Below are 19701 nucleotides of genomic sequence, written 5' to 3'. Positions count from 1 at the left end.
AAATCAAATTAGAGAAGCACTACAAAAAAATAGATATTTGAATGTTACAAGCCTTTTTATTGTTGTCGAGATCAAACTATTTCAATGGGCCAAGAATAATTTCATTGAAATGTTGCCTCTTAGAAATAAAGGAATTTTGTGCTTGGTGATAAATCATGGATGCATAAGTAACACCATCTCTCACTGAAGCCTTAGTCTATTAACTTCAATCTCTTTAAATCAATCAATATCAAAAGAAAATTAAACTTATCAATCTTCATCTATAATCACAAGATCATTAGTTGCTTTTTGAAGATTAGAACTTCAATTGCATGTATTATACTAGATATAGGTACCCCCAGGGTTCTTCACAAAGATATTGTTTTTATGATTTTGCTATTAACCACCTACCATCCAAATGTTAGTTGCCAATGCCAAGGCCTAATTGAATGATTTTGGAATGCTCAAATGACTAAGTCCCAAGATAACAAGGTTTTTCATTTATTTGCTGCAACTTTGAAGAGGCACATTGTCACACTTCCATCAACTCATATTGGTTAGTACCCCAAGATGTTTAATATGATTGGCCAAATTTTTATTACCACCACACTTGTTATACCCTCAGCGTCAATGTAATTGAATTGCCTATATAATTGTTTGATGATAGAAGGTGGTCTTCTCAAATCTATTCTCTAATATGAGTTGGTCTAGTGATGGAGAACTTGGGCTCTTCGAAAGGAAGTGACAAGTTTAAATCTCATTGGGGGGTTAAATATGTATGCCTCGTTTGTAGCGCAATTTAGTGCCTCCTGAAAATGAAAATTGTCACCATATGTCAACCCCAAAACTATGGCTGGTGTTCTGAACTATAAAAGAAACTTAAAAACATTTAATCACACCAAAGATATAGGTTGCAAGATTAAACAAGGTAGGATCTAATATTCTTCAAACCAAATCCTTGGATGCTCTTCTATGTTTGACATCGTAATTATGATTTGCACAATTGTGGGCCTTGAATTAATTATATTTTATTATATTTGATCCAATTTATTTTCATCAATAACATTCCAAAAACAATTCACCAAAATTAAAGGGAACATGTACACTTATACTTGCCAATTGTGTTAATACAATTTGAAAGATTGGTATACTGATTTCCAGCTATCATGTTTGATGTATAAAGTGTATGATCCTTTCAATACCCATTTATATTTATCAAGAACATTTCAAAAACAGTTCACCAGAAAAGAAATGGGAACATTATACACGTAATAACCCTCTTAAATGACCAGTAAACAATTTCATATGCCAATTAGATTCTTCCGAGTTCACAACACCGAGACGTTACACATTTTAAAGCACAATATCACTATCGTACATCCAATACTTTTTTTTGCATTAATCCGGAATTAAAAGTCCGATGCTTACTATGATATAATTGATTCCACCGCTGTCATTGAAAGTGTTGTCTTCTATTATCATTAGCGTGTTGAAATTTTCCGTAGATATGAAAACGTGAATTTTGTATGTTATGTTGGAAATTCTGATTACGTCAACCATATGAATGATAAGATTTGTCCTTGATATTCACTGTATATAACATTCCTCGTAATTATCATAACAAAAAATTTGTGAACTGTTACGAGTAGCAAGTAAAACGCGACCTCTCTATTTCATAAAGCCTCCTGCAGTTATATTTTCTCAACACAAATTTCTAACGACATGCTAAATCAATGATATTGAATAGAACTTTACTCGAATGAAATTAAATACAATTAAAACAAAGCAAAGGAAACCTCATAATTACAGACATTTTTAAAAATGAAGTTCAGGGAGAATGGGAAAAGAAAATTTTAAAAATATATTGTTTGAAATCATATAGTACAGGGGATGTATACATTTGTGCTTCATTCATCACAGTTGGCACACATCAATATAGGTATGAAGATTTTTTGGGTTCTAATGCTAACTGGGTTGTTGATTGACACCGCCCACTCCACTCCTCGGTCACCCGTGTTCCTTCGAGCATTTAAAAAAAAGACTCAGCCTCCCCCTTGACACCTGGAAGGCAAATAAAACAGTATCACTCGCTGTGACACATTCTTCACCATGTATTGTTTATCAAAATAAACGAATGAACATTGAGCATTAATTGGTAATACTAATGAAATGAAGATTGATGTAGCAAACTTGAAAATATTATTTTATTATTTTTATTGGTACACTAATTTATACTTTTCAAGACTTCAACATCACAATCACCGTTGTCTTATTTGTTTAAGAGTACAAATACTTGGGCATCGATTTTCATAACAAACTCAACTGGGATACTTGTAGATCGAAAAGAATCCAAGGGGGCTGGAAGGCGTTATACTCTTTACAAAACAAGTACAGGAACGCAGAATTATGGGATTGGATGACCATGAAAACTCTGTTTGGTTTGCTGGTCACTCCGGTTATTCTATACGGATGTGAAGTGTGGGGCGGTAGTATGTCCAAACAGAAATGGCGGCAAGTTGAAAGAATTCAAAAACACTTTATCACATGCAATCTTAAAGTCAAGACCACAGTTCCGTATGAAATCCTTTTGGCGGAGGTGGGTTCCTTTCCATCAGAAGCCGTTGCATTGATCTGAATACTAAGCTATTTAAAGAAAACCCAAGGTCTAGAAACATATCGTTGGCCCAAGTTGGTAATAGAGGAAAAACTTGTGAGGCGGAAAAGCACATGGATGAAACAAAATGACAAATGGATGCAAAAATGGGATATCAACATCCAAGCTTGCCCGGATAACATTAAAGAAATAAAAAAGTTTGTCAATGAAAAATTTCGCAATATTCTGTGGACAAGACACATAGGGAGGAAAAATCTTATTACATTAAAGAATTTAATCCCACTTCTAGTCATGATGAAAAGGCCTATATAAGGGCACCTATTAATTGGAAAGCAAAAATGTTGATGGCACAAATTAGAACTAGTTCACATCAGCTGCGATGTGAAACTGGTAGATGGCAAGTTCCAAAGGAAGAGTGGGCAGACAGAACATGTTTATTTTGCAATATGGGAACAGTGGAGACAGAGCAACACTTTGTCATGGAATGCTTGGCTTACAACGACATCAGATCTGATTATACAAAAATTTTGCAGAACAAGGACTTCAACTATTTATTTGAGGAAGATCAAGTGAAGAGAACAGCGGAGTTGATTATCAAAATTCAGAGAAGAAGAGACAAGTTAACCAAAACTTTGCAACTGACTAGTTTGGCTCTTGACTCGGGAGGGCGATTGCATGGGTCCCATAGACTACTTTAGTCTCGTGGACGTCATTAAAATCTATCATATCATATCATATCATTTACCTTTCCGGTTCCAAAAGTTCTAGTGTTCAAAATTCACATCTTTACAAATTTCAAACAACTCCTACACGTCTTTACTAATAGGAGTGATGACCACATTGCTTTTAATTTGGTTACTAGATCACGCTCAGCATAATAAACATGTCACACAACAATGGTCAAGACCATCCAAGGAATATCATCTTGCTATGAAATAAGTTTATTTTTACATGAAAATTATGGAGTTGACGAGATTTAATGGAGTTGAGCTTTGACTCTCAGCTTGTTTCCAAAAACGCTAGTCTTCCACAGTTTAATTTAATGTCCGAGCATACTCTTTTTAAGATGGGTAGTGGGCCAAAGCCTGAACTATGTTATTTATTTGTTGAGATTAATTATTATTATACGTTAAACTCAAGTAGACTCAAACCCAAGACCTCCCGAGGCTCAAAACTTACTATTTGTGTTGTAAGCTCTTTGTTCCAGCATATGCTTGAATGTTAATGTTAATGAATCTATTACTTCTTTTGAGTTCCTAATATTTATTTCTTGTTAAAAAAATTGGACCCCTGCAACAACCATATGAAACCACTTAAGCCTCCTGCAAAATTTGACAAGCTCCTTGCTAACAGGGCTATAAATCTCTTGAAACCCTTCCAACCACTAAGATATCTAGCATTTGAAATATTCTCTATGCAACACATGCTGATTTCTTCAAGGATAATAAATGTCTAAGGCAGATCCACAAAAAATAGTGCACAGCAAACTGAATTTTAATGCAATTAGAGATAGAAGTTTCCCCCGCTGAATTTGTTCCATTCATCCATAGAATATGCCAGACAACCCCACACCTGATCACATTCTTAATAATCCGCTTTTACAATTACCCAATCTGCTTGCATCAGATTAGTTTCCAACTCCCATAAGGAAAACAATTTCGTGCCCATGATTAACAAGTTTTTATTTTAGGGCAACATTAATTTCATCAAAAGCCAAATTATAGTCTAGCACTGGCCATGAAATGGCCAAATTTGAAGTAAAGGTCCCATGGTACAACCCTTTCACAAAACATAAGTGATTTAGAATAGCCAATGAGACATTATTGTGGATTTAATAAGAACCAAAAATTGGACTCGGATCGGAATCAGCAAGGCCTACTCGAATCGTGAATCGCCTATGAATCGGCGAGGTAAAAAAAATCCTTGAAATTCAAAGATTTTAAAATTGGTGATTTTTGGCAATTTTTTACCAACTTGCCGATTTTTGGGACCAATTTTGCCGATTTCTGGCAATTTTTTTGACAAAAATCGCCGATTCAGGCAATTTTGGCACAAAAATCGGCAAGCTGATTCACCGACTCACCATGAATCGCATGCCTTAAGTCAGATTGCGATATCGCCTGAATCGCGGCAATTCACGTTACTTCCGATTTATTTTATATCAGAACTTGCAGTCTATCACTCACAATTCAAGCTCAAAAATGTGGTGACCAAAAAATCTAGTAGCTCATGAATTAACAGTGCCAATTTAAACCAAATAGGAAAGATAACAGTCAAAAAATAACTTTGTTTCTGGTCAAAACTTTTGATAGCCAAAAATGCCTTTTGTTTGCAGTTCTCATTCTTAAAAAAGAGGAAGACGTCATATTAAAAAAATAAAGAAATGTTTCTTAAACTAGATATACATTAAGGTTACCTGATGAGCAGACAGTGACACTTTTTTAGGATAACCTACAATCATCTCTTCCTATTTGCCTGTGCTTGTGCATGTGCTTGTGCTTGTTTCTGCTGCATCTTCTGCTCCCGTTTTATCCGCTCAGCATACATTGGCAGACATATAATCTCTTCAATCTCACCTAAAAGAACCTCTTCGGTAATATTGTCTTCTATGCTTCGCATCACCTGCAAAATCATGTGCCTCATTTAAAGATACAGAATTTAACCTGTGAAAACAGAATACGTATAAAAAGTAGTTAAATTTATAGATAAACCTTCATATATGTATGCCATCCATTTGGTGTAGGCTTGTCTGCCCTAACACGCATATATTCCCAGGACTGTTCTTTTGGATTCCATGAACACTCAATAATTTTCCCAGACAAACCTGTTGGATCTTGATCCCCTATCAAATAATAGATGACATCAGTCAATAAAAAAGCATGCTTTTGCTGCCTCAAAGTTGGTGTTAAACCAGAGATTTACTTTATTGCATTCAAAAGAATGATTTACATATTTTCGTGAGTCCATACCCATTGTATGGGAGTGATACCATCATATAACTGTATAATCAAAATAAATCAACGTCTTAAGCACACAGCTTAGCTTGCAATTATTTCACAGTCAATTTGTCAACCACAAAACAACTAATTTTTTTTAAAAAGTGGCATCTCAACAAAATTACAGCTCTAATACCCTTCTAGAAATTCTAAAGACCAACATTCATTTTATTTTATTTAATAGACTAACTGGTGTGCAAAACAATTTAATCTCTTGGAATCATCCTCATTCATATCCCATCCTAGACCCAAAACAAAGAATGACTTGCAGCATATATGGATAATCAATTGGCTTATGAAACTCGAAAATTTAAATACAAGTTCTGTTCAAACCTCACACCTTCCTTTCTTCCTTGCACCAAAAACTAAATAATATCTATAAAGAAGGATTCACATATCAAGGAATCTTAATTGAAGAGTTTTCTAAGATCAAAATACAATAAAATAAGTAGACAGTGGACAACCACTTGCATGCCTAGTAGCCTGAAGACTATAAGCATAGCATGCTAATTAAATAATATAAAAGAAATAGAACACAAGCATATACATTGTGCCTCTACAGGACAATATTTATATTAGGATTTAAACCTGGAAATGTGACGCGAGCTCCTTCCAACTTTCGGTTCTTTCCTTTGTCTATTAGATGCATTGATTGACGATTTCCTTCCCCTACCTGCTCAAGCTCAAAATATTTTAGAATATGTAGTGGAAATATAGTTTCTAATATTTGTACGGAAACAAATTGTACAGCACAAGGTCCTAAAGGCCCAAAGTGATAGTTAATCTTATAGTTAGTAACATTTAACCTTTCAGTACATCACAGCTCCAAATAAGAAGTTGCAGATGCACTGCTAGAAGTAGTAATTTACAACCTGCTACTAGGTCCATCCAACAGAGGAAAAAACAGATGTATACCTCAAAAAGAAAATCAACAGAGTTCATGTGAGCATATTTCCATTTAAGAAGACCATCATGTGTGCGTGGAACATATGGATCATCCCAACCCTGCAAAATATGTCTTATCAGCCAAAAAGTTACATAGGAACCAAAGAGCTAACAAAGTACCTTTTGCTACTATAAGTAAAAATTCCTTTCAATCTCTGGCTATAGGTGTTGCCTCCTATATGGGACACGCTCCATCATTAAACACAAAGATTATACAAGATTAATTTTATGAATGAAAATTAAGCTGGTGTTTGTAAGCTTAAAAAATTGTTTTATTGATGAGCAGAAATTTCCATAATTGATTTGAACAACTATGAAGGGATTGAGGTTACCCAGAAGAAACTTGGCCAAGTAATTTTCAGCTTATGGTCTGATAATTTAATGCAAGCCTTTATTTGTTAAGATTTGTTATGATATATTCAATACCACAGATTATTTTGGATTCCCTAATTTTGAAGGTAAGTGTTTAACTATTTTCTCATTAATCTAATTAAAATCCATAAGCTGATGCAGGGCATCAAGTGATACAGCTAAACAGCTTAAAATAACGGTGTGAAAAGATGGAGTGAATATACTTTGGTTTGTAACACGTTTTTCCTGACAAAGCTCCTTTATGCTTAGTATGCCTACAGGTTTGACACTCTATTTCTCATTGCACTAAACTATCATCTTTGTCCATGGTATAACTATTTACATTATGTGCATCATTTTGTAAAGCATCAAATGTTTTAGATTCTGAAATTATTTCTGAGCATGCTTTCCCGACATTTCTTATGAATTAGAATATGGGTATTCTCTAGGGTTGGTTATTAACAAGCAGTCTCTTCTAACATTTCTTCCAAACTAGAATATCCTGATGATGAATCACAGAGTGTGATTCGAAACGTTGATGCAAATTTTTTTTAAAAAAAAAAAAAAAAAAAAAATGTCACACAATCGAATCCAGAATGCGCATCTTCATACTTTATCTGATTGTGGAAATCTATTCTTGTCTAGAATAGGGCTATTGACAAGTGGCCTTTTCCAACATTTCTTACAAAATAGTATAAGATCCCCACATCTGTGCCCTCTAAAGCTAATGATTTTCATTTCCAGATATCATTTTTAAAACAAAATTGAAGGAAGCTCCTCCAGGACAGTTGAGGATGTCAGTCATTCTTTTGGAGATGACTTCAGGTCAGATCATGAAAGCAAGTCCAAGACTGTTCTATCTAATTGATGCCACAGCTATCAACAAGTTCATTAATGTTGTTTTCAAAACCGAACATTCCTTGGTTTATAAAGTTAAAGTTTCAACCAATTAAATCATTTGACTGATATTGTACACCTTCCTCGTGTGCACGAGTACACTGCTCTTCCATAATATAATTCAAAAAAATTTCATTTCCACAATTTAACCGTCTATATATTAAAACATCACAGATAACATACTTCTCATTTAAGGACCCTATAAGATTTTATACTTGGCAAATAGTCAAACAAGTTGCCAAGTACTCGCCTTTATTTTGCAGTGCAGGTTTTGACAAGGTTCACTTGCCAAGTTTCTTCCAGACATTCTTAAAAACACACAGATTTTGGCAAGGTTCACTTGCTGAGTTTTTTCCCGATATTTTAAAAAACACACTAGTTTTAGCAAGCACTTGCCAAGACTCACCAAAAAATCATTTTTTCATTTATCTCATGGCAAAAGCAACATGTTGAACTTTTTAATAATGGGAAAAAGATAAATTTGACTATTTCCCTATTTCAGTGGAAAGCTACTGCTTAGGAATTGAAATAAGCTTCAAAAATAGAGGGGCTCCATATAAGAAGCAATTGCATTTTGGGAAAAGATACAGGTGGCCCCACAAATTTATTCCCCTCCCTTTTATTTGCCTCCATCATTTAAAAATGCAACTTAAGATGACTGCTTAGTGATAAGCAGCAAAATTAAATATTCACAAAGCCACCAGCTCCACAAATAGCTCCTCAAGAATTTGAACTGTGGTTGCAAGACAAAATAACCTAAGTAGCTGCATGAGGACATACCCTTAGACACTGCATAAACTCTTTTTCTAAGGCTTCGTAAGCATTGCTATTTGCCTTTAGAAAAAAATATGAAAACGTGTGCACCATGAAGGTTTGTGTGGCTTTAAAGGTTTAAAAATCTTTTCGAGAAAAGAAAAGATGGATACATTTAACATTATATCACATACATACATACATTATTATGTTTACCTGAAAGATTAGACCATCTGCTTCATGTGACAGCTTTGGAATGAAATCCTTCAGTAGTTTACCAACAGCTGAGAGCATCCAGAAATCCTTTCTTCTAACCTGTGTGATAGTGAACTCATTCAATCCTTGAAAAGGGAATACCGTCTAACAGACACAAAATGAATGCATCCAATTACTGAAGCAAAATTTTTTTACCCGAAATAGTTCCGTATCATAGCGATAATGTCTATTTGATTTAATGTCATCTGTCCGTGGTTGATATATCTCTGTATGTATTAATTTCCATCTCTCACAGAAGGGTTGCTGTAAAAATCAGGAGAACCAAAACACGTACAGTAAGAAACTAAAGAATTTTAATTATGCATTAATACAGGCAATTTACCTATCATAGGGTTCATTACTTCAGTTCAAATTGCATTCAATAATAATATATTGGTTCTTTCATTTTCAGCAGAAAAAATGATAGTACAATCTTTTTTGCAACAGCACTAGGGGCTTCTATTTGTCAAAAATTGTCAGTTGCAAAAATCAATGTATAAATTGCCTAGGCCGGCATCAAAGATAATATCATCTTTCCTACTTTCTTCAGTAGAATGTTTGTTTTTTTCACACTTCCATTAGAACAGTATTGTTTGCTTGCACTTTCAGGCTTAGAGATGCACCTGCATTGTGATTGGTATTTAACAAGATAATACTGTAGTAACCCACAAAACTCTATTTCATCCCAGCTTTTAGTTAAAATTGTTGCAACTATCTTTTATATAAATATTCCCTCGTACAAGATCATGTTATGCTAAACGAATTTACTCTGAACATAAGATAAACAATAAAGGGACGACATTATATGGATGTGCCTCTCCATATGGCCAAAACCAAATTTAGGTATATTATCTACCTTCCTCATCAAGGATGTTTCAGCCTCAAAGCACAGATAGGAATCATGCTTCCTCTTACTGTCAATCAAATATCACAAATCATATTGGCTCCCTCCAAAGGGGGATTTTATTATTTCATTTGGCTATTGCAATAATATTAAATTGTCAACTTAGGTATATGATTTTATAACACACCTTATATCTTAACGTGCTTCAAGTTAAATACTAAGGGACTGTGTTTCATCTTACCATTAACAATTGATCACAAATCTCAATTCGCTAGGATTGAGATTTGCCAAAATGGGTGGGGCTTTCAATATAATCCTCCATTCAAGCAAATTGTTCAAGCCTCAAAAAATGTCAATTTTGTTGAAGATTTTAGCTGCAATAGAGATCTTAAATCTCTGATTTTATGAAATAGAAATATGACTGTTGTGGTCATCTTCAGCTGAAGAAGATATTTATGATAATATTTGAGACAGGATTATATGTGGAGTCATGTCATGGAAAGAGGCATGCATCTGGAAATATGAAGAAACTTATTTTTAGAAATTAAAGGGACCTTCAGTTGGATATGAAGTGTCTCACAATTTTATACATACATCAGATTGCTTTGTAGATGTGTTGTATCAAGTTAAAGCATTGTATTTGAACATTTTATAATCAATAAAAGTGATGTTTTCCAGGTGTGGCTGGGTTTTTCCCTTCAAGTGGAAGGGTTTTCCTAGGTTGATCTCTTGTGTTTTCGTGTTTTTGTATTCTACTTTTCTTATTGTTGTTTATCATTATTTTTTGGGCAAACCGTCAACATGTTATCGGAGCATTAACATGGTATCAGAGTATCACCATGGTATCAGAGCCAAGTTTGATAACAACTCATGAAAGAATCTTGAAATTTGTAGATCTTGTAAAAAAAAATTATTCTCTTTTACCTTGATGATGTATTTTGGTCTTGATGTCGCTTCACCATCCTTCGGGTGTTTTATTGTTCACATATGTTGTTTATTATTCAGCTCCCTTATTTTTGGTATCACGTGTGTCTATCTTGAGAGAAGGTGTGAATCATCCATTAAAACTCCTTTCTCAGGCCCCAAGCATGTTCCTTCTGTTATTTGTGTGGTATTCACTATCGTCTCGTGATGGATGTCATATGGCGTATTTGCCCTTTCTCAGTTTTGCTGCTTTCATGTGCCATATTTAAAAGATTATGGGTAATTAAAAAGATATCCATTTTCTAGTGCCTCTCCCAATGGAGTTTTGTAAGTCATCCTAATGGATGCAACCCTAATGATCTTTCTTTGTGATGTGATTGTGCTATGAGTATTTACATCATTCTTACAATAATCTTTTACTATTGTGCTAATGAATGATTTAAATAGATTATTTTAATGAAATTAATTAGATGCTTTAATTATGCAATTTTGTAAAATTGTTGCTTTGGCTAAAATTTATTGTGCATCTACACTTGATTGTGTTTGTTAGTGTAGTTTTTTATTTTTCCTATTTTGCTAGGTTTTTCCTACACTTTTAATAATCTCGCTTAGGTTAATAAAGCATGTCTTATTAGGTGAATGGTTGTGAGGTGTCACCTTCCTACATGTGAGCATCCATTAGCTATCTTGGGAAGATACTTTGCTATCTTTAGTCCGATAGATGGTTGCTCCTCATTGGTTGGTGTTGCCACCTCCTCCCTCTTCCTAGCCTATATAAACATGCTACCTGGCTTGTATTTGTATCTCTTGTTTTTTGCATCCTCTTAATGCTATTTTGCTTCCAGCATTTGCATTGCTCTCTTGGAGACTAACTCTATGATGCTATTTTGATTTTGTATCATTTGCATTCATAGTTTAGATATTTATTCTTTGCACTAGTTTTCTGGGTTATTAATCTTATCAGATTCTAACATGGTATCAGAGCTTTTCTATGTGCAAGAGTAGATTTTAGTTTCCTTATTTGAGAGATTCGAGAGGGGCTAATAAACTTTATTGTAGTTTTTTGAAAAACGAAGTATGCTCTTCTCTTGCATCTTTGGATGATCTTGAGAATCAGAAAAGTTTTGACAAAAACGGTTTTTCTCTGAGGTTTCAATCTCAAATCTGACAACCAACTTGCATATTTGAAGTTTTCAATCAGTATTGCAGGTTCCAACATACCATTGATGGACTTAAGAAGCTGATCCAGCATTTGCATGTCATATTTTGGTTGCTGGGGTCGTTTTTTAATTTTTGGAGCCATTTTTTACTGTTAAAGGCATCCAATTTACACTACAACAGCATCTTTTGTACATCAAAAAGAAAAACGCTTTCTGGGTTTTGTTCGCAGCCCCGAAAAACCATCTGGGTATCTTTTAGATTTTGCATGCAAGCTGTATATTTTGCAGGATCTAGCGCGGAAAGCTACAGCAATACCCCTCTCCAATGGCAGTCGCAGATTTGAATGCAGTTTTCAAATGTCTCGTTCTTTCTCATACGGACTCCGATTTTGATGATTCTTGTTATGAACTTGGCTATTTTTTTGTGCTCTATCCACTAGTGGAGTTGTTTTTTGATTTTCATGCATGAATTCTTAAGAAATTGCAGATTCTCAGCCGTGACTGTGCACAGTTCTCGTTTTGGAAACTTCGGAAGATCATAACTTTCTCATACGACCTCGTATCGAAGCGATTCTTTTTTTGAAAGTGCATGATTTTTCGAGTAGATCGCAGTGGTGCTATTTGTTTCCTTGATTATTGTGCCCAAGTTTCACTTTTAGCATATGCTCTTCATGAGGGTTTGTAATACATTGAAATCAAGACCACTAAGTATTTCTTTCTAGTGGTAGTTGTAAACGCACTAAAATAAAGTGCCAAATCATATTTCTTTGGGGGGGGTTCTTTGATTGAGTAAAGAGGGGGGGCATTGTCGTGGCTGGGTTCTCTTCTTTCTAGCATTTCTTCTCTGCATTTCTTCATCATGGATCAAACAAATATGCCCATCCTAACTCCATACAATTACTTTGGGTGGAAATCACGCATGACAATTCACTTAAGGAAAGCTGGATTAAATAGGATAACTATGGCACTTGAAACTAAACCTGCTAAAGATGAAGAAAAGCCTAACTGGTTTAACAAATGTGATGAGGCATTTGGAACATTGTGTTTGTCTGTTTCTCCTGACTTGCTATTTCACATTGAGTCTTTGGATACACCAAATGAAGTATGGACAAAGCTAGAAACACTATTTGGCACAAAAGATTCAATGAGGGGTCATATGTTGGAAAATGAATTAATTAGTTTGAGTCCAGGCAATTTCAACACAATCCAAGATTTCTTCACCAAATTGAAATCACTAAGGCTGTAGTTAAAACAATGTGGAATTGAAAAGAAAGATGAACAATTGATTCTTAGTATTCTCTCTAAGCTAAGTTCAAAATATTCTGTGTTTGTCTCTACCTTCTATGCTACTAAGGGTGCACTTGGTACTCAATTCACCATGCCATCTTTAGATGATTTTGATGTCAATCTCACTCGAGAACAGGACAAGCTAATCTAGATGGGCACTCTTAAGTCCTCTAAGTCACATGCATTGGCTGCCAACCAAGGCACAAAAGAACAACAAGGACAAAGTAGTAACAACAATAGTAAGGATAAGAAACAAAAGAATAGCGAGGAGAAGAAGGATCAGATATCGATTTCTTCAAAAACACCTATTGATACACCATCTTCCAAGGGCGATAAGCCTAAGAAAGAAAAGGTCAAATGTGTCTATTGTGAAAGACCTGGTCATGATGAACATAAATGTTTGCAGAAACAACTTGATCACTTGACATACATTCTTGAGAAGAATAATATCAGTGTTCCTGAGTCTATCAAACAAAGTTCTAATGAAGGGTCTAACAAGGAAAAAGAAAACAGCAAGGGGAGAGGAAAGGGCAAGGCCCTTTTTGCAGTTGCTTCCTCACCATCCACTTGGGTTCTTGATTCAGGTGCTTCACACCACATGGCTTCATCTAAGGAAGAACTTGCATCCTTGGAGCCGTGTACTTTGCCTTCTATTTTGATGGGTGATAACACTCTTGTTGAGGTGTGTGGGAGAGGATCTATTGATGCGGGGGATGGCACATTCCATGATGTTCCTTGTGTACCCTCATTGTCAACTAATCTCCTATCGGTACACCAGATTACTCATACAGATTTAGGCAAGCGGGTTGAGTTCACTCTTGATTCAGTGGAGATACGTGAGTTGCACAATGATTCTACAGTTGTAGTTGGGAGAGTAGATCATCAATCATGACTCTATATGTTTTCTCACTTTGTTCCTGATCCTCCTTTGACTGTTTCACTCACTCACTCTAATGATGTGAGCAGATTATGGCATGAGCGGTTTGGCCATCTTAACTTCCACTACTTGCATCAGCTTAACCAGCAGAGCATGGTCACAGGGTTGCCTTCTACTTTGACATTGGAGTCACTTGGAATACATGATAGATCTTCTAATGGGTCAGATTCACTTGAGCAGTCTTCTACCTGCACTTCTAATGTAGAGAGTGATTCAGAGGACTCACCTCCTTCCTCTCCTAGTCATCATTTACAGGTTGATTATTCTCCTCTAGATTCTCCATCTTCTAGTCCACTTTGGGCTAGACAAACCTTGCAGTTTGCAGGTGATTGGGTTTGGGATCCATCAGACACCAAGCAGACTCATTCACAATTCCAGGATGCTCTACATATCTTTATTGCTACTGTCTCAAATCCACAGTCCTTTCATGAGGCTTCTGGTATTTCTGAGTGGGATACAGCTATGCAGGAAGAGTATAGTTCCTTGATGAGGAACCACACTTGGGATCTTGTCCCTTTTCCTAAGAGAAGAAAACTTGTTCGATGTAAGTGGATCTACCGGACAAAATTTGCAAGCTTTGCTGGAGGTGCGGGATGCTTCATCTTTTGGGGGGGCCTCTTCCTCTCACTTGGAGTCCTAATTTTCTTTGGGGAGTCTCTTTTCTCTCTGTTTTGGGGGAATTTTATGTACATGGGTACCTCATCAGGCTTGACTTGTCGGGACCCATTTCTACATCCACCTAAGCTTCGCTTATGGGGGGGTGTTAGTGTAGTTTTTTATTTTTCCTATTTTGCTAGGTTTTTCCTACACTTTTAATAATCTCGCTTAGGTTAATAAAGCATGTCTTATTAGGTGAATGGTTGTGAGGTGTCACCTTCCTACATGTGAGCATCCATTAGCTATCTTGGGAAGATACTTTGCTATCTTTAGTCCGATAGATGGTTGCTCCTCATTGGTTAGTGTTGCCACCTCCTCCCTCTTCCTAGCCTATATAAGCATGCTACCTGGCTTGTATTTGTATCTCTTGTTTTTTGCATCCTCTTAATGCTATTCTGCTTCCAGCATTTGCATTACTCTCTTGGAGACTAACTCTATGATGCTATTTTGATTTTGTATCATTTGCATTCATAGTTTAGATATTTATTCTTTGCACTAGTTTTCTGGGCTATTAATCTTATCAGATTCTAACAGTGTTCATTTATTGTGCAAGACTTATATCCCTCGCAGTGGCATATGGAGTTAGTGATCAGACCTTTCATGTTGAGCCAATATCATCCCTATATGGCCGATGTATCTTTATTGTCATTTTAATCCTCCGGTAATTGGTAAATCCGGATTCATAATGCATTATGTGATTAGACCCATGAGTGTGTCTCTGCATTTAGGAATCCACAGTGGTCGTGGATGTTATCTAATTATTTTGATTTAATGTCTTAAGGGAATTATGGGCTTTATTTTATTTTATTTTATTCCCGGCAGCTTTGTCGTAGTTAAATTCCAATTACTTGGAATTGCCTACTTTAGTGTGGGTTGATTAAGAGTTTAACTAGGTGATATGGTTAACTACCCTAATCCTCTTATTCACTTGAAAAGTGAATATATATCCAAAGAGGAATTTTATTCCTCACTTCTCACTTTTTGAAATAGAAATTTGAGAGAAAATTCCAAATCTTCTTCAAGAGGAAATATTGTTTTGTTCGTTGTCAAAGCTACGGGCGTGGGATCATCGCAAGGTTGGTCTCGTTGGATCTAGCTCACGGAGACCTTGGTTTGTTGTGATTTTCAGCAGTTTCTGCAGGATTTTTATTTTACTGTTCAGATTCTTGTATTTGTCATTTTGGTTGTCAGGTAGGGCTCTCCTGTTTTACTATTTCAGCTCTAATTCTACTTCTATTTTTTGGTAGCCATTTGTTAGGAGGTTGAGAACTAGTTTTCCCCTCCATTTTTTATTGCTAGCTCTACCCGGTTGGGCGGGTATGAGCATTTTCCTATTTTTCAGGATGGGGGTTTGGGATTTTGCATCGTTATGCTAGTCGTTTTTGCATACGAAGTTCAAACTTGATTTTTATTGGATTTTTGTGGCTTGTTTACTCGAGGGTAGAATGAGTTTTATTTTCGTGGGTTTTTGAGGTTTTTGCCTCAATTTGCATGCCGCCCATGTTTCTCGAGTTTTCTTGGCATGGTGTTCGTCGTGGATTTTGATTGTCCGTAGGATTTCAATCGGACCACTGTTGCATCTTTATGTTTGCATTGGGATGCATATTGTATCCGTACTCCCGGATATAGGTTGGTTGAGTGAGATGTTAAACTTCTAACTTTGATACTCATATTGGTTTGACTGTGTAGACCGCGCATTCCTCTTCTCTCATAGAATACAATTCTAAGAGGCTATTAATACATTACTCTTGGCTAAAACATGATTGGCGATCCTTGGCAAATGACCTTTTGTTAGCACTAACCTATTTAGTTATGTTAGTTAAACATTAATCATCTCCTTTGAGCACCGATTTTTAGTAGGTATTGTGGGCTGACCTAGAAAGGGTTATGTCCCTTTAGCGGACATGCCCTTCGGTTATGGTATATGAGGTGGGTGTCGTTGTAGTTATAGGACACACAATTGAACACCAAGTCTGCTCCTTTAAGCAACTTTTCCACAAACAAATACTTGTGATAAACATATTTTTCAGAAGGATAATTAATATTATCATTTCATTTCAAGGGAAAGCCATTCAAATCATATTAGATGTAGTGCAAAATGATATAGTACCCACGCTAACAAAACATCTAACAGCATTTGATATGATGAATGCATTACTAAATGCATATGAAGTTAACAATGCAACTAGAGTTCTCGCACTAAAAAGGCAACTAAATCATATCCAACTAAAGAAAGGAGAATCAATGAATTCTTACTTCCTAAGGGTTGCTAGTCTAAGAGATGAACTCGCTTGTATAGGAACCATCATTAACGAAACTAACACTGATGGCTATAGATGGACTACCAGATTCAAGAGAAACATTCGCACAAGGAGTAAGTGCCAGAGATAATCTTCCTAACCTCAATAAACTTAAGGGAGATTGTCTTCAGGAAGAATCCAAAAAACTTAAGAGGGAAAATTGAACACTGAAGATGAAGAACTTCATGTTCTAAATACAAATTCCTATAAAGGCAAGAAGAAGCACTTCAAGAAGAAAAATGGTAATCAAAAGAATGACAAACCTAAGAAAGATCTATCCAAAATAAAATGCTTCAGATGCGAAAAGTTTGGACACTAGAAATCTAATTGCCCTGAAAATACTAAACAGCAAGTGAACTATATAAACATTACTAGGGAAGAAGATAACTATGATCCTAAGAATCGTGTACTATATTTGACACTATCAAATGAAGTCTCAAGTAAGGCATGGGTGATTGCTAGTGGATCATCCCGACATATTACAGGATACAAAGAAGCACTAGACTTTATATCAGAAAAGGTAAATGGCGAAGTCACCATCGGTGATAATTCAGCACATTCCATCAAAAGAATTGAAAATTGCATCTTCAAACTAAAGTCCAGTAATTCTCTTCTTCTCAAAGGAGTACTCTATGTACCAGAAATAAAAAGGAATCTAATCTCGATTAGACGATAAAGTAATAACCTGGGCTAAAAACTCCTCATTTAAGAAAGCAAAATTGATTGGTCAAAGAAAAGGGTACTTGTATGAATTAAATTCATAACCTAGTCAACCTATTCAAGCCTTAATTCATGAAGTTGCTAACATACACGAAATATGGCACAAAAGGTTAGGACATCTAAATTTCAAAACTTTATCAACTATGGAGAAGATGGTTACTAGTTTACCTAAACTGAATAAAGATCACTCAAGCATATGCAAATGATGTGCTCTTGGTAAGAACACCAAAAGTCCATTTCATGATAGCACTAGGAAAACTAACAATGTTTTGGAATTAATCCACTCAGATTTATGTAGACCTATGTTCATTCCTCCTCTTGGAGGATTTTGGTACTATATACTTTTATAGATGACTTCTCTAGAAAAAATTGGATTTACTTCTTAAAATGAAAAGAATCAGAAGAAATCCTGAAGAGGTTTAAAGAATTTAAAATCTTAACTGAAAACTTATCAAGACATAAAACTAAAACTCTTAGAATTGATAATGGAGGGGAATATACCTCAGATTTGTTTGAAGAGTTTTCTAAAGAAATAGGAATTAAGAGAGAGTATATCGTCCCTTATAACCCACAACAAAACGAAGTAGCAGAAAGGAAGAATAGAACAATTATAGAAGCTGCAAGAGCTATGATATTTGATCAAAATCTAGAATATTATCTTTCGGCAGAAGCCTCTTGTACCATTGTCTATATTCAAAACGGAATTCCTCACTCCTACCTTAGAGATAAAACTCCTGAAGAAGTCTTTACTAAAGTTAAACCCAATATAAGTCATCTTAGGATTTTTGGGTGCCCAGTATATATACCTGTGCCAAAAGAAAAGAGAACCAAGTTAGAACCCTTCGGGAGGAAAGGTTTGTAGGGTATAGTGAAACATCTAAAGCTTATAGGATTTTCATACCTGGTCAAAAAAGTATTACACTTAGTAGAGATGTAATTTTTGAAGAAGATTTAGCATTCAAAAGAGCCCTAAGTTCTAAAAAAACCCTCTCCTTTACCTAATTCTAAAGGAAATACTAAATCTGAGTCTCAAAGGGAGAACATTGAAGAAATTGAAGATGAAATTCAAAATCTCAATCTTGAAGAAACTCAAAACTCTAAGAAAAGACCACTTTGGGTCATTAAGACAGTAGAGGTAGCACAAGACTTCGTTGCGCCATCCGGAACAGTCAGAGAAAGCAAAAGACCCAAAAGATATTCTAGTTATGCAGCAAACATGAATGATTTGTCTAAATCAAAACTAACCAATGTTTCAAATGCTATTAAACATACAACTTGGAAGGGTGCCATGACAAAAGAATACCAATCCATTATGAAGAACGATGTTTGGGAAATTGTTCCAAGACCTAAAGGAAAATCTGTTGTTTCTTTAAAGTAGATATTTAAAATAAAGCATGTTGTTGATGGTAGCATTGAAATATATAAAGCCAAATTTGTAGCTAGGGAATTCTATCAAAAAGAAGGGATTGATTATGAAGAAACCTTTGCTTCTGTTGCCAGATACACCTCTGTATGAGCAATCCCAGCTATTGCAACATCGAAGGGATGGAAAGTACATCAGATGGATGTAAAAACAACATTTATGAATCGAAAGATTACTGAAGAGGTATATTTAGAGCAACCTGAAGGATTTGAAACTCATGATCCTAGAGTTTTTGTTTCCAAGCTCAAGAAAGCTCTCTATGGACTTAAACAGGCTCCAAGGGCTTGGTATGAAAGAATTGATAACTATCTCACCGGCTTAGGATTCTCCAAAAATGAAGCTAATCCAAATCTATATTATAAAAGGGATAAAGATGATATGGTAATTTTGATTTTGTATGTTGATGATTTACTAATAAAAGGTGATGATCATCTCATAGAGCAATACAAGAAAGATCTAATCAGAGAATTTGAGATGAAAGACTTTGGACTCCTTCATTACTTCCTAGGATTGGAAGTACGGCAAAATTCTGACAGCGTTATAATTAACCAAGGGAAGTATACATTAGATATTTAGAAGAGATTTGGAATGTGGAACTGCAAGTCTATATCTTCTCCAATGGAGACTAATCTACATAAACTTAAAGCAGCAACAACAGA

General features: G+C 35.4%; 1 protein-coding gene across 1 annotated transcript in view; it reads right to left on the bottom strand.

The window, feature by feature from the left end:
• Positions 1 to 1817: 1817 nt before the first annotated feature.
• LOC149576517 (uncharacterized) overlaps positions 1818 to 19701 on the bottom strand; it is a 115644-nt gene continuing 97760 nt past the window's right edge. Inside the window, exons 12-18 of the mRNA XM_089817600.1 lie at positions 8947 to 9054; positions 8752 to 8850; positions 6505 to 6594; positions 6178 to 6262; positions 5305 to 5435; positions 5010 to 5215; positions 1818 to 2040 (exon numbers count right to left, since the gene is read on the bottom strand). Coding sequence (XP_089673726.1) covers positions 5051 to 5215; positions 5305 to 5435; positions 6178 to 6262; positions 6505 to 6594; positions 8752 to 8850; positions 8947 to 9054 — 678 coding nt within the window. The 3' untranslated portion in view covers positions 1818 to 2040; positions 5010 to 5050. The remainder of the gene's footprint in view (positions 2041 to 5009; positions 5216 to 5304; positions 5436 to 6177; positions 6263 to 6504; positions 6595 to 8751; positions 8851 to 8946; positions 9055 to 19701) is intronic.

The sequence above is a fragment of the Cupressus sempervirens genome, chromosome 1, assembly GCF_028749045.1.
Source record: "Cupressus sempervirens isolate cs-2001-9-10 chromosome 1, ASM2874904v1, whole genome shotgun sequence".
Taxonomy (NCBI): Eukaryota; Viridiplantae; Streptophyta; class Pinopsida; order Cupressales; family Cupressaceae; genus Cupressus; species Cupressus sempervirens.
This window is presented reverse-complemented; position numbering and strand designations above follow the sequence as displayed.